At 42.4% G+C, this 15561-nt stretch overlaps 1 protein-coding gene across 1 annotated transcript in view; it reads right to left on the bottom strand.

Annotated features, from left to right (window-relative positions):
* Positions 1–15221, bottom strand: part of iyd (iodotyrosine deiodinase) — a 26445-nt gene extending 11224 nt beyond the window's left edge. Inside the window, exon 1 of the mRNA XM_055885802.1 lies at positions 14951–15221. Within this exon, the coding sequence (XP_055741777.1) occupies positions 14951–15143 (193 nt within the window). The 5' untranslated portion in view covers positions 15144–15221. The remainder of the gene's footprint in view (positions 1–14950) is intronic.
* Between the last annotated feature and the right edge of the window lie 340 nt (positions 15222–15561).

Genomic DNA, 15561 nt, shown 5'->3' with positions numbered 1-15561 from the left:
TCTGTGGTTAATGATCTGTTCTGTCAGTAATGATCTGTTCTGTGGTTAATGATCTGTTCTGTGGTTATTGATCTGTTCTGTGGTTATTGATCTGTTTTGTGGTTAATGATCTGTTCTGTGGTTAATGATCTGTTCTGTGGTTAATGATCTGTTCTGTGGTTAATGATCTGTTCTATGGTTATTGATCTGTTATGTGGTTAATGAATGTTCTGTGGTTAATGATCTGTTCTGTGGTTAATGATCTGTTCTGTGGTTAATGATCTGTTCTGTGGTTAATGATCTGTTCTATGGTTATTGATCTGTTATGTGGTTAATGAATGTTCTGTGGTTAATGATCTGTTCTGTGGTTAATGATCTGTTCTGTGGTTAATGATCTGTTCTGTGGTTAATGATCTGTTCTATGGTTATTGATCTGTTATGTGGTTAATGAATGTTCTGTGGTTAATGATCTGTTCTGTGGTTAATGATCTGTTCTGTGGTTAATGATATGTTCTGTGGTTAATGATATGTTCTGTAGTTAATGATCTGTTTTGTGGTTAATGATCTGTTCTGATCTGTTCTGTGGTTAATGATCTGTTCTGTGGTTAATGATCTGTTCTGTGGTTAATGATCTGTTCTGTGGTTAATGATCTGTTCTGTGGTTAATGATCTGTTCTGTGGTTCTCTGTGGTTAATGATCTGTTCTGTGGTTATTGATCTGTTCTGTGGTTATTGATCTGTTCTGTGGTTATTGATCTGTTCTGTGGTTATTGATCTGTTTTATGGTTAATGATCTGTTCTGTGGTTAATGATCTCTTCTGTGGTTCTCTGTGGTTAATGATCTGTTCTGTGGTTAATGATCTCTTCTGTGGTTAATGATCTGTTCTGTGGTTAATGATCTGTTCTGTGGTTAATGATCTGTTCTGTCAGTAATGATCTGTTCTGTGGTTAATGATCTGTTCTGTGGTTATTGATCTGTTCTGTGGTTATTGATCTGTTTTGTGGTTAATGATCTGTTCTGTGGTTAATGATCTGTTCTGTGGTTAATGAATGTTCTGTGGTTAATGATCTGTTCTGTGGTTGATGATCTCTTCTGTGGTTCTCTGTGGTTAATGATCTGTTCTGTGGTTAATGATCTGTTTTGTGGTTAATGATCTGTTCTGTGGTTAATGAATGTTCTGTGGTTAATGATCTGTTCTGTGGTTGATGATCTCTTCTGTGGTTCTCTGTGGTTAATGATCTGTTCTGTGGTTAATGATCTGTTCTGTGGTTAATGATCTGTTCTATGGTTATTGATCTGTTATGTGGTTAATGAATGTTCTGTGGTTAATGATCTGTTCTGTGGTTAATGATCTGTTCTGTGGTTAATGATCTGTTCTGTGGTTAATGATCTGTTCTATGGTTATTGATCTGTTATGTGGTTAATGAATGTTCTGTGGTTAATGATCTGTTCTGTGGTTAATGATCTGTTCTGTGGTTAATGATCTGTTCTGTGGTTAATGATCTGTTCTATGGTTATTGATCTGTTATGTGGTTAATGAATGTTCTGTGGTTAATGATCTGTTCTGTGGTTAATGATCTGTTCTGTGGTTAATGATCTGTTCTGTGGTTAATGATATGTTCTGTGGTTAATGATATGTTCTGTAGTTAATGATCTGTTTTTTGGTTAATGATCTGTTCTGATCTGTTCTGTGGTTAATGATCTGTTCTGTGGTTAATGATCTGTTCTGTGGTTAATGATCTGTTCTGTGGTTAATGATCTGTTCTGTGGTTAATGATCTGTTCTGTGGTTCTCTGTGGTTAATGATCTGTTCTGTGGTTATTGATCTGTTCTGTGGTTATTGATCTGTTCTGTGGTTATTGATCTGTTCTGTGGTTATTGATCTGTTTTATGGTTAATGATCTGTTCTGTGGTTAATGATCTCTTCTGTGGTTCTCAGTGGTTAATGATCTGTTCTGTGGTTAATGATCTCTTCTGTGGTTAATGATCTGTTCTGTGGTTAATGATCTGTTCTGTGGTTAATGATCTGTTCTGTCAGTAATGATCTGTTCTGTGGTTAATGATCTGTTCTGTGGTTATTGATCTGTTCTGTGGTTATTGATCTGTTTTGTGGTTAATGATCTGTTCTGTGGTTAATGATCTGTTCTGTGGTTAATGAATGTTCTGTGGTTAATGATCTGTTCTGTGGTTGATGATCTCTTCTGTGGTTCTCTGTGGTTAATGATCTGTTCTGTGGTTAATGATCTGTTTTGTGGTTAATGATCTGTTCTGTGGTTAATGAATGTTCTGTGGTTAATGATCTGTTCTGTGGTTGATGATCTCTTCTGTGGTTCTCTGTGGTTAATGATCTGTTCTGTGGTTAATGATCTGTTCTGTGGTTAATGATCTGTTCTATGGTTATTGATCTGTTATGTGGTTAATGAATGTTCTGTGGTTAATGATCTGTTCTGTGGTTAATGATCTGTTCTGTGGTTAATGATCTGTTCTGTGGTTAATGATCTGTTCTATGGTTAATGATCTGTTCTGTGGTTAATGATCTGTTCTGTGGTTAATGATCTGTTCTGTGGTTAATGATCTGTTCTGTCAGTAATGATCTGTTCTGTGGTTAATGATCTGTTCTGTGGTTATTGATCTGTTCTGTGGTTATTGATCTGTTTTGTGGTTAATGATCTGTTCTGTGGTTAATGATCTGTTCTGTGGTTAATGAATGTTCTGTGGTTAATGATCTGTTCTGTGGTTGATGATCTCTTCTGTGGTTCTCTGTGGTTAATGATCTGTTCTGTGGTTAATGATCTGTTTTGTGGTTAATGATCTGTTCTGTGGTTAATGAATGTTCTGTGGTTAATGATCTGTTCTGTGGTTGATGATCTCTTCTGTGGTTCTCTGTGGTTAATGATCTGTTCTGTGGTTAATGATCTGTTCTGTGGTTAATGATCTGTTCTATGGTTATTGATCTGTTATGTGGTTAATGAATGTTCTGTGGTTAATGATCTGTTCTGTGGTTAATGATCTGTTCTGTGGTTAATGATCTGTTCTGTGGTTAATGATCTGTTCTATGGTTAATGATCTGTTCTGTGGTTAATGATCTGTTCTGTGGTTAATGATCTGTTCTGTGGTTAATGATCTGTTCTGTGGTTAATGATCTGTTCTGTGGTTGATGATCTCTTCTGTGGTTCTCTGTGGTTAATGATCTGTTCTGTGGTTAATGATCTGTTTTGTGGTTAATGATCTGTTCTGTGGTTAATGAATGTTCTGTGGTTAATGATCTGTTCTGTGGTTGATGATCTCTTCTGTGGTTCTCTGTGGTTAATGATCTGTTCTGTGGTTAATGATCTGTTCTGTGGTTAATGATCTGTTCTATGGTTATTGATCTGTTATGTGGTTAATGAATGTTCTGTGGTTAATGATCTGTTCTGTGGTTAATGATCTGTTCTGTGGTTAATGATCTGTTCTGTGGTTAATGATCTGTTCTGTGGTTAATGATCTGTTCTGTGGTTAATGATCTGTTCTGTGGTTAATGATCTGTTCTGTGGTTAATGATCTGTTCTGTGGTTAATGATCTGTTCTGTGGTTAATGATCTGTTCTGTGGTTAATGATCTGTTCTGTGGTTAATGATCTGTTCTGTGGTTATTGATCTGTTCTGTGGTTATTGATCTGTTTTGTGGTTAATGATCTGTTCTGTGGTTAATGATCTGTTCTGTGGTTATTGATCTGTTCTGTGGTTATTGATCTGTTTTGTGGTTAATGATCTGTTCTGTGGTTAATGATCTGTTCTGTGGTTAATGAATGTTCTGTGGTTAATGATCTGTTCTGTGGTTGATGATCTCTTCTGTGGTTCTCTGTGGTTAATGATCTGTTCTGTGGTTAATGATCTGTTTTGTGGTTAATGATCTGTTCTGTGGTTAATGAATGTTCTGTGGTTAATGATCTGTTCTGTGGTTGATGATCTCTTCTGTGGTTCTCTGTGGTTAATGATCTGTTCTGTGGTTAATGATCTGTTCTGTGGTTAATGATCTGTTCTATGGTTATTGATCTGTTATGTGGTTAATGAATGTTCTGTGGTTAATGATCTGTTCTGTGGTTAATGATCTGTTCTGTGGTTAATGATCTGTTCTGTGGTTAATGATCTGTTCTATGGTTAATGATCTGTTCTGTGGTTAATGATCTGTTCTGTGGTTAATGATCTGTTCTGTGGTTAATGATCTGTTCTGTGGTTGATGATCTCTTCTGTGGTTCTCTGTGGTTAATGATCTGTTCTGTGGTTAATGATCTGTTTTGTGGTTAATGATCTGTTCTGTGGTTAATGAATGTTCTGTGGTTAATGATCTGTTCTGTGGTTGATGATCTCTTCTGTGGTTCTCTGTGGTTAATGATCTGTTCTGTGGTTAATGATCTGTTCTGTGGTTAATGATCTGTTCTATGGTTATTGATCTGTTATGTGGTTAATGAATGTTCTGTGGTTAATGATCTGTTCTGTGGTTAATGATCTGTTCTGTGGTTAATGATCTGTTCTGTGGTTAATGATCTGTTCTGTGGTTAATGATCTGTTCTGTGGTTAATGATCTGTTCTGTGGTTAATGATCTGTTCTGTGGTTAATGATCTGTTCTGTGGTTAATAATCTGTTCTGTGGTTAATGATCTGTTCTGTGGTTAATAATCTGTTCTGTGGTTAATGATCTGTTCTGTGGTTAATGATCTGTTCTGTGGTTAATGATCTGTTCTGTGGTTAATAATCTGTTCTTTGGTTAATGATCTGTTCTATGGTTAATGATCTGTTCTGTGGTTAATGATCTGTTCTGTGGTTAATGATCTGTTCTGTGGTTAATGATCTGTTCTGTGGTTAATGATCTGTTCTATGGTTAATGATCTGTTCTGTGGTTAATGATCTGTTCTATGGTTAATGATCTGTTCTGTGGTTAATGATCTGTTCTGTGGAAGGAAAATAAGGTTCTCTCTCCCTCTCTCCCTCTCTCTCTCTCTCTCTCTCTCTCTCTCTCTCTCTCTCTCTCTCTCTCTCTCTCTCTCTCTCTCTCTCTCTCTCTCTCTCTCTCTCGTGTTGGCAGTCATTTTCTCGCTTTGGGTTCAAAGGTTGAGTAATATATAGACATAGACTGTATACTGAGTCAGACTGAGGATTGAGAGGAGAGTGGGGATTGATACACAACATTGTTCTGTGTAATTGTGGGCTATTCTTTGGCTGCTGAAAATCAGTCACTTTTGATAAAAACGTTGGAGCTCCAGTCCACACAGACTAGTTGCAGCTCAACTCCATCCTAAATTATGAGTTTAGTTGGCTAGGCCTAGAGTAAAGGGCTGTAGGTCTAGAGTAAAGGGCTGTAGGCCTAGAGTAAAGGGCTGTAGGTCTAGAGTAAAGGGCTATAGGCCTAGAGTAAAGGGCTATAGGTCTAGAGTAAAGGGCTATAGGTCTAGAGTAAAGGGCTATAGGCCTAGAGTAAAGGGCTATAGGCCTAGAGTAAAGGGCTGTAGGCCTAGAGGAAAGGGCTATAGGTCTAGAGTAAAGGGCTGTAGGTCTAGAGTAAAGGGCTGTACCAGAGTAAAGGGCTATAGGTCTAGAGTAAAGGGCTGTAGGTCTAGAGTAAAGGGCTATAGGTCTAGAGTAAAGGGCTATAGGTCTAGAGTAAAGGGCTGTAGGTCTAGAGTAAAGGGCTATAGGTCTAGAGTAAAGGGCTGTAGGTCTAGAGTAAAGGGCTATAGGTCTAGAGTAAAGGGCTATAGGTCTAGAGTAAAGGGCTATAGGCCTAGAGTAAAGGGCTATAGGCCTAGAGTAAAGGGCTGTAGGCCTAGAGTAAAGGGATGTAGGCCTAGAGTAAAGGGCTGTAGGCCTAGAGTAAAGGGCTGTAGGTCTAGAGTAAAGGGCTATGGGTCTAGAGTAAAGGGCTGTAGGTCTAGAGTAAAGGGCTGTAGGTCTAGAGTAAAGGGCTGTACCAGAGTAAAGGGCTATAGGTCTAGAGTAAAGGGCTGTAGGTGTAGAGTAAAGGGCTATAGGTCTAGAGTAAAGGGCTGTAGGTCTAGAGTAAAGGGCTGTACTAGAGTAAAGGGCTATAGGTCTGTAGATCTAGAGTAAAGGGCTATAGGTCTAGAGTAAAGGGCTGTAGGTCTAGAGTAAAGGGCTGTACCAGAGTAAAGGGCTATAGGTCTAGAGTAAAGGGCTGTAGGTCTAGAGTAAAGGGCTATAGGTCTAGAGTAAAGGGCTATAGGTCTAGAGTAAAGGGCTGTAGGTCTAGAGTAAAGGGCTATAGGTCTAGAGTAAAGGGCTGTAGGTCTAGAGTAAAGGGCTATAGGTCTAGAGTAAAGGGCTATAGGTCTAGAGTAAAGGGCTATAGGCCTAGAGTAAAGGGCTATAGGCCTAGAGTAAAGGGCTGTAGGCCTAGAGTAAAGGGATGTAGGCCTAGAGTAAAGGGCTGTAGGCCTAGAGTAAAGGGCTGTAGGTCTAGAGTAAAGGGCTATGGGTCTAGAGTAAAGGGCTGTAGGTCTAGAGTAAAGGGCTGTAGGTCTAGAGTAAAGGGCTGTACCAGAGTAAAGGGCTATAGGTCTAGAGTAAAGGGCTGTAGGTGTAGAGTAAAGGGCTATAGGTCTAGAGTAAAGGGCTGTAGGTCTAGAGTAAAGGGCTGTACTAGAGTAAAGGGCTATAGGTCTAGAGTAAAGGGCAGTAGGTCTAGAGTAAAGGGCTGTAGGTCTAGAGTAAAGGGCTGTACCAGAATAAAGGGCTATAGGTCTAGAGTAAAGGGCTGTAGGTCTAGAGTAAAGGGCTATAGGTCTAGAGTAAAGGGCTGTAGGTCTAGAGTAAAGGGCTGTAGGACTAGAGTAAAGGGCTATAGGTCTAGAGTAAAGGGCTGTAGGTCTTGAGTAAAGGGCTGTAGGTCTAGAGTAAAGGGCTGTACTAGAGTAAAGGGCTATAGATCTAGAGTAAAGGTCTGTAGGGCTAGAGTAAAGGGCTGTAGGTCTAGAGTAAAGGGCTATAGGCCTAGAGTAAAGGGCTGTAGGTCTAGAGTAAAGGGCTGTAGGTCTAGAGTAAAGGGCTGTAGGTCTAGAGTAAAGGGCTGTACTAGAGTAAAGGGCTGTTGGTCTAGAGTAAAGGGCTGTAGGTCTAGAGTAAAGGGCTGTAGGTCTAGAGTAAAGGGCTGTACTAGAGTAAAGGGCTGTAGGTCTAGAGTAAAGGGCTGTAGGTCTAGAGTAAAGGGCTGTACTAGAGTAAAGGGCTGTAGGTCTAGAGTAAAGGGCTGTAGGTCTAGAGTAATGGGCTATAGGCCTAGAGTAAAGGGCTGTAGGGCTAGAGTAAAGGACTGTAGGTCTAGAGTAAAGGGCTGTAGGTCTAGAGTAAAGGGCTGTAGGTCTAGAGTAAAGGGCTGTAGGTCTAGAGTAAAGGGCTGTACTAGAGTAAAGGGCTGTAGGTCTAGAGTAAAGGGCTGTAGGTCTAGAGTAAAGGGCTGTAGGTCTAGAGTAAAGGGCTGTAGGTCTAGAGTAAAGGGCTGTACTAGAGTAAAGTGCTGTAGGTCTAGAGTAAAGGGCTGTAGGTCTAGAGTAAAGGGCTGTACTAGAGTAAAGGGCTGTAGGTCTAGAGTAAAGGGCTGTAGGTCTAGAGTAAAGGGCTATAGGTCTAGAGTAAAGGGCTATAGGTCTAGAGTAAAGGGCTGTAGGTCTAGAGTAAAGGGCTATAGGTCTAGAGTAAAGGGCTATAGGCCTAGAGTAAAGGGCTGTAGGTCTAGAGTAAAGGGCTGTAGATCTAGAGTAAAGGGCTGTAGGTCTAGAGTAAAGGGCTGTAGGCCTAGAGTAAAGGGCTGTAGGTCTAGAGTAAAGGGCTGTAGGCCTAGAGTAAAGGGCTGTAGGTCTAGAGTAAAGGGCTGTAGGTCTAGAGTAAAGGGCTGTAGGTCTAGAGTAAAGGGATGTAGGTCTAGAGTAAAGGGCTATAGGCTTAGAGTAAAGGGCTGTAGGTCTAGAGTAAAGGGCTGTAGGTCTAGAGTAAAGGGCTGTACTAGAGTAAAGGGCTATAGGTCTAGAGTAAAGGGCTGTAGGTCTAGAGTAAAGGGCTGTAAGTCTAGAGTAAAGGGCTGTAGGTCTAGAGTAAAGGGCTGTAGGTCTAGAGTAAAGGGCTGTAGGACCTAGAGTAAAGGGCTGTAGGTCTAGAGTAAAGGGCTGTAGGTCTAGAGTAAAGGGCTGTACTAGAGTAAAGGGCTATAGGTCTAGAGTAAAGGGCTGTAGGTCTAGAGTAAAGGGCTGTACTAGAGTAAAGGGCTATAGGTCTGTAGATCTAGAGTAAAGGGCTATAGGTCTAGAGTAAAGGGCTGTAGGTCTAGAGTAAAGGGCTGTACCAGAGTAAAGGGCTATAGGTCTAGAGTAAAGGGCTGTAGGTCTAGAGTAAAGGGCTATAGGTCTAGAGTAAAGGGCTATAGGTCTAGAGTAAAGGGCTGTAGGTCTAGAGTAAAGGGCTATAGGTCTAGAGTAAAGGGCTGTAGGTCTAGAGTAAAGGGCTATAGGTCTAGAGTAAAGGGCTATAGGTCTAGAGTAAAGGGCTATAGGCCTAGAGTAAAGGGCTATAGGCCTAGAGTAAAGGGCTGTAGGTCTAGAGTAAAGGGCTATGGGTCTAGAGTAAAGGGCTGTAGGTCTAGAGTAAAGGGCTGTAGGTCTAGAGTAAAGGGCTGTACCAGAGTAAAGGGCTATAGGTCTAGAGTAAAGGGCTGTAGGTGTAGAGTAAAGGGCTATAGGTCTAGAGTAAAGGGCTGTAGGTCTAGAGTAAAGGGCTGTACTAGAGTAAAGGGCTATAGGTCTAGAGTAAAGGGCAGTAGGTCTAGAGTAAAGGGCTGTAGGTCTAGAGTAAAGGGCTGTACCAGAATAAAGGGCTATAGGTCTAGAGTAAAGGGCTGTAGGTCTAGAGTAAAGGGCTATAGGTCTAGAGTAAAGGGCTGTAGGTCTAGAGTAAAGGGCTGTAGGACTAGAGTAAAGGGCTATAGGTCTAGAGTAAAGGGCTGTAGGTCTTGAGTAAAGGGCTGTAGGTCTAGAGTAAAGGGCTGTACTAGAGTAAAGGGCTATAGATCTAGAGTAAAGGGCTGTAGGGCTAGAGTAAAGGGCTGTAGGTCTAGAGTAAAGGGCTATAGGCCTAGAGTAAAGGGCTGTAGGTCTAGAGTAAAGGGCTGTAGGTCTAGAGTAAAGGGCTGTAGGTCTAGAGTAAAGGGCTGTACTAGAGTAAAGGGCTGTTGGTCTAGAGTAAAGGGCTGTAGGTCTAGAGTAAAGGGCTGTAGGTCTAGAGTAAAGGGCTGTACTAGAGTAAAGGGCTGTAGGTCTAGAGTAAAGGGCTGTAGGTCTAGAGTAAAGGGCTGTACTAGAGTAAAGGGCTGTAGGTCTAGAGTAAAGGGCTGTAGGTCTAGAGTAAAGGGCTATAGGCCTAGAGTAAAGGGCTGTAGGGCTAGAGTAAAGGGCTGTAGGTCTAGAGTAAAGGGCTGTAGGTCTAGAGTAAAGGGCTGTAGGTCTAGAGTAAAGGGCTGTAGGTCTAGAGTAAAGGGCTGTACTAGAGTAAAGGGCTGTAGGTCTAGAGTAAAGGGCTGTAGGTCTAGAGTAAAGGGCTGTAGGTCTAGAGTAAAGGGCTGTAGGTCTAGAGTAAAGGGCTGTACTAGAGTAAAGTGCTGTAGGTCTAGAGTAAAGGGCTGTAGGTCTAGAGTAAAGGGCTGTACTAGAGTAAAGGGCTGTAGGTCTAGAGTAAAGGGCTGTAGGTCTATAGTAAAGGGCTATAGGCCTAGAGTAAAGGGCTGTAGGTCTAGAGTAAAGGGCTGTAGATCTAGAGTAAAGGGCTATAGGTCTAGAGTAAAGGGCTGTAGGCCTAGAGTAAAGGGCTGTAGGTCTAGAGTAAAGGGCTGTAGGCCTAGAGTAAAGGGCTGTAGGTCTAGAGTAAAGGGCTGTAGGTCTAGAGTAAAGGGCTGTAGGTCTAGAGTAAAGGGATGTAGGTCTAGAGTAAAGGGCTATAGGCTTAGAGTAAAGGGCTGTAGGTCTAGAGTAAAGGGCTGTAGGTCTAGAGTAAAGGGCTGTACTAGAGTAAAGGGCTGTAGGTCTAGAGTAAAGGGCTGTAGGTCTAGAGTAAAGGGCTGTAAGTCTAGAGTAAAGGGCTGTAGGTCTAGAGTAAAGGGCTGTAGGTCTAGAGTAAAGGGCTGTAGGACCTAGAGTAAAGGGCTGTAGGTCTAGAGTAAAGGGCTGTAGGTCTAGAGTAAAGGGCTGTACTAGAGTAAAGGGCTATAGGTCTAGAGTAAAGGGCTGTAGGTCTAGAGTAAAGGGCTGTAAGTCTAGAGTAAAGGGCTGTAGGTCTAGAGTAAAGGGCTGTAGGTCTAGAGTAAAGGGCTGTAGGACCTAGAGTAAAGGGCTGTAGGTCTAGAGTAAAGGGCTGTAGGTCTAGAGTAAAGGGCTGTACTAGAGTAAAGGGCTGTAGGTCTAGAGTAAAGGGCTGTAGGTCTAGAGTAAAGGGCTGTACTAGAGTAAAGGGCTGTAGGTCTAGAGTAAAGGGCTATAGGTCTAGAGTAAAGGGCTGTAGGTCTAGAGTAAAGGGCTATAGGTCTAGAGTAAAGGGCAGTAGGTCTAGAGTAAAGGGCTGTAGGTCTAGAGTAAAGGGCTGTAGGTCTAGAGTAAAGGGCTGTAGGTCTAGAGTAAAGAGCTGTAGGCCTAGAGTAAAGGGCTGTAGGTCTAGAGTAAAGGGCTGTAGGTCTAGAGTAAAGGGCTGTAGGTCTAGAGTAAAGGGCTATATGTCTAGAGTAAAGGGCTGTAGGTCTAGAGTAAAGGGCTATAGGTCTAGAGTAAAGGGCTATAGGTCTAGAGTAAAGGGCTATAGGTCTAGAGTAAAGGGCTATAGGTCTAGAGTAAAGGGCTGTAGGTCTAGAGTAAAGGGCTATAGGTCTAGAGTAAAGGGCTATAGGTCTAGAGTAAAGGACTGTAGGTCTAGAGTAAAGGGCTATAGGTCTAGAGTAAAGGGCTGTACTAGAGTAAAGGGCTATAGGTCTAGAGTAAAGGGCTGTAGGCCTAGAGTAAAGGGCTATAGGCCTAGAGTAAAGGGCTGTAGGTCTAGAGTAAAGGGCTGTAGGTCTAGAGTAAAGGGCTATACTAGAGTAAAGGGCTATAGGTCTAGAGTAAAGGGCTTTAGGTCTAGAGTAAAGGGCTGTAGGTCTAGAGTAAAGGGCTGTAAGTCTAGAGTAAAGGGCTGTAGGTCTAGAGTAAAGGGCTGTAGGTCTAGAGTAAAGGACTGTAGGCCTAGAGTAAAGGGCTGTAGGTCTAGAGTAAATGGCTGTAGGTCTAGAGTAAAGGGCTGTACTAGAGTAAAGGGCTATAGGTCTAGAGTAAAGGGCTGTAGGCCTAGAGTAAAGGGCTGTAGGTCTAGAGAAAAGGGCTGTTGGTCTAGAGTAAAGAGCTATAGGTCTAGAGTAAAGGGCTGTAGGTCTAGAGTAAAGGGCTGTAGGTCTAGAGTAAAGGGCTGTAGGTCTAGAGTAAAGGGCTGTAGGCCTAGAGTAAAGGGCTGTAGGTCTAGAGTAAAGGGCTGTTGGTCTAGAGTAAAGGGCTATAGGTCTAGAGTAAAGGGCTGTAGGTCTAGAGTAAAGGGCTGTAGGTCTAGAGTAAAGGGCTGTAGGTCTAGAGTAAAGGGCTGTAGGTCTAGAGTAAATGGCTGTAGGTCTAGAGTAAAGGGCTATAGGTCTAGAGTAAAGGGCTATAGGTCTAGAGCACAGGTGTCAAACTCATTCCATGGAGGGCCGAGTGTCTGCGGGTTTTCGCTCCACCCTTGTACTTGATTGATGAATTAACATCACTAATTAGTTAGGAACTCCCCACACCTGGTTGTCTAGGGCTTTATTGAAAGGAAAGACCAAAAACCTGCAGACACAAGGCCCTCCGTGGAATGAGTTTGACACCCCTGGTCTAGAGTAAAGGGCTGTACTAGAGTAAAGGGCTGTAGGTCTAGAGTATAGGGCTGTAGGTCTAGAGTAAAGGGCTGTAGGTCTAGAGTAAAGGGATGTAGGCCTAGAGTAAAGGGCTCTAGGTCTAGAGTAAAGGGCTATAGGCCTAGAGTAAAGGGCTGTACTAGAGTAAAGGGCTATAGGTCTAGAGTAAAGGGCTGTAGGTCTAGAGTAAAGGGCTGTAGGTCTAGAGTAAAGGGCTGTAAGTCTAGAGTAAAGGGCTGTAGGTCTAGAGTAAAGGGCTGTAGGTCTAGAGTAAAGGGCTGTAGGTCTAGAGTAAAGGGCTGTAGGTCTAGAGTAAAGGGCTGTAGGTCTAGAGTAAAGGGCTGTAGGTCTAGAGTAAAGGGCTGTAGGACCTAGAGTAAAGGGCTGTAGGTCTAGAGTAAAGGGCTGTAGGTCTAGAGTAAAGGGCTGTACTAGAGTAAAGGGCTGTAGGTCTAGAGTAAAGGGCTGTAGGTCTAGAGTAAAGGGCTGTACTAGAGTAAAGGGCTGTAGGTCTAGAGTAAAGGGCTATAGGTCTAGAGTAAAGGGCTGTAGGTCTAGAGTAAAGGGCTATAGGTCTAGAGTAAAGGGCTGTAGGTCTAGAGTAAAGGGCTGTAGGTCTAGAGTAAAGGGCTGTAGGTCTAGAGTAAAGGGCTGTAGGTCTAGAGTAAAGAGCTGTAGGCCTAGAGTAAAGGGCTGTAGGTCTAGAGTAAAGGGCTGTAGGTCTAGAGTAAAGGGCTGTAGGTCTAGAGTAAAGGGCTGTAGGACCTAGAGTAAAGGGCTGTAGGTCTAGAGTAAAGGGCTGTAGGTCTAGAGTAAAGGGCTGTACTAGAGTAAAGGGCTGTAGGTCTAGAGTAAAGGGCTGTAGGTCTAGAGTAAAGGGCTGTACTAGAGTAAAGGGCTGTAGGTCTAGAGTAAAGGGCTATAGGTCTAGAGTAAAGGGCTGTAGGTCTAGAGTAAAGGGCTATAGGTCTAGAGTAAAGGGCTGTAGGTCTAGAGTAAAGGGCTGTAGGTCTAGAGTAAAGGGCTGTAGGTCTAGAGTAAAGGGCTGTAGGTCTAGAGTAAAGAGCTGTAGGCCTAGAGTAAAGGGTTGTAGGTCTAGAGTAAAGGGCTGTAGGTCTAGAGTAAAGGGCTGTAGGTCTAGAGTAAAGGGCTATATGTCTAGAGTAAAGGGCTATAGGTCTAGAGTAAAGGGCTATAGGTCTAGAGTAAAGGGCTATAGGTCTAGAGTAAAGGGCTGTAGGTCTAGAGTAAAGGGCTATAGGTCTAGAGTAAAGGGCTGTAGGTCTAGAGTAAAGGGCTATAGGTCTAGAGTAAAGGGCTGTACTAGAGTAAAGGGCTGTAGGTCTAGAGTAAAGGGCTGTAGGCCTAGAGTAAAGGGCTGTAGGCCTAGAGTAAAGGGCTGTAGGTCTAGAGTAAAGGGCTGTAGGTCTAGAGTAAAGGGCTATACTAGAGTAAAGGGCTATAGGTCTAGAGTAAAGGGCTGTAGGTCTAGAGTAAAGGGCTGTAGTTCTAGAGTAAAGGGCTTTAAGTCTAGAGTAAAGGGCTGTAGGTCTAGAGTAAAGGGCTGTAGGTCTAGAGTAAAGGACTGTAGGCCTAGAGTAAAGGGATGTAGGTCTAGAGTAAATGGCTGTAGGTCTAGAGTAAAGGGCTGTACTAGAGTAAAGGGCTATAGGTCTAGAGTAAAGGGCTGTAGGCCTAGAGTAAAGGGCTGTAGGTCTAGAGTAAAGGGCTGTTGGTCTAGAGTAAAGGGCTATAGGTCTAGAGTAAAGGGCTGTAGGTCTAGAGTAAAGGGCTGTAGGTCTAGAGTAAAGGGCTGTAGGCCTAGAGTAAAGGGCTGTAGGTCTAGAGTAAAGGGCTGTTGGTCTAGAGTAAAGGGCTATAGGTCTAGAGTAAAGGGCTGTAGGTCTAGAGTAAAGGGCTGTAGGTCTAGAGTAAAGGGCTGTAGGTCTAGAGTAAAGGGCTGTAGGTCTAGAGTAAAGGGCTATAGGTCTAGAGTAAAGGGCTATAGGTCTAGAGTAAAGGGCTGTACTAGAGTAAAGGGCTGTAGGTCTAGAGTATAGGGCTGTAGGTCTAGAGTAAAGGGCTGTAGGTCTAGAGTAAAGGGCTGTAGGCCTAGATTAAAGGGCTGTAGGTCTAGAGTAAAGGGCTGTAGGCCTAGAGTAAAGGGCTGTAGGTCTAGAGTAAAGGGCTATAGGCCTAGAGTAAAGGGCTATAACTTTCTATAAATCAGGTGACATGATGAACTGTGCACATTAGCCTCCAGACATCAGGTAGCAGCAGGTCTCTCTGGTTTACCCAGCGGACACAGAGGAGTGCTCTGACGCAGAGAAACCCAGTCGACTGCACCGGTGGCTTTAATAGCATGTTTTTCATAGGCTACACTGCATACAACCTTTACCACAGTGGTATTCAAAGTCGGGGTCGTGGGCTCGCTGGGGGACTGCAGTGGGGTCCACACCGCAAAAAAAAAAAAAAAAAATGCTTTTTATTTTTTTAGGAATAAATAATGAAGAGTACAGACAATATACAAACGTTTTTTGAGAAAGATCATTTTTAAAAAATACTGTTTTATTGCGTAAATATATTTATTGGTTTCTTTTGATTTTGATTTTGAGATGAAAATGTCATGAAGTGAAGGTTATTTGTTGTTGTAGAAATCTAAATGTACAGATTTTAAGGTTTTATTTTGGGGTGGGGTCCCCCCTGAAAAAAGTTTGAATACCATTGCTTTCCATAATTGCCTTTCTCAGTCTATTATTTTCGTCCAATAATTTGAATGTAAAACATTTATATTATACAATTATATACCTCTTGTTTATAATAATATAATATATATAATACAAATGCGAAATATCATCTTGCCACAATCCGTCAATTATTTATTAGATTTTAGATTTTAGATTTTAGATTTTTTGGGTTAGATTTTTTGCGTATTTTCGCAAGCTGTTGACCAATAGAAAATGGTCATTTCCTTTCAAATCCATGAAGGGAAGTGAACAAGTTTAATCTTCGGTAGATAGGAGAGGTTATCGGGCTAACTACCTTCGTCGTCTTTGTGTCTGATCTCTGTGTCGTCCTGAAGATCCTCGTCTACCCACGGTCGCGCCTTGGGCTTCCACTCGGGTTTCACTGCCTCGTTCTCCTCCTTCTTCTTCTGAGAGCTTTTGAACAGAAAAATGAGGATCACGCATAAAACAGCCACAAACACCGGCGTGAGAGTGGAGAGAAGGGCCATGCTGACTGACGGTAATACTCTGAACACAACTGATCGAAACCGACAGTCTGCCAGCAAGGCGGGAGTTCCGCTGCTCAGTGGATCTCTTTCGTCCCACACTGCACCCTATTCCCTATCTAGCGCACTATTTTGAGATGGGCCCATAGGGCTCTGTTAGAAAGTAGTGCACTATGTAGGGAACAGTATGCCATTTTTTTGGACACAAGCCCTGGTTGCGAAACAGTCCGGAGTCAGGGGGAGTTGAGTTAATCATCAACGACGCATTGAACTACACTGCATGACTTAATAGGCTTTATTTCTAGATTATACATTAGGCCTATAACATCTAGAGGGCTATAAATATATGCTAATTTAAAAAGTAAATACCAATACCTTAAATACCAATCAGTATTTAAGAAAATAGACTGATTCAAATTGA

Source organism: Salvelinus fontinalis, chromosome 27, assembly GCF_029448725.1.
Source record: "Salvelinus fontinalis isolate EN_2023a chromosome 27, ASM2944872v1, whole genome shotgun sequence".
Classification (NCBI taxonomy): Eukaryota; Metazoa; Chordata; class Actinopteri; order Salmoniformes; family Salmonidae; genus Salvelinus; species Salvelinus fontinalis.
This window is presented reverse-complemented; position numbering and strand designations above follow the sequence as displayed.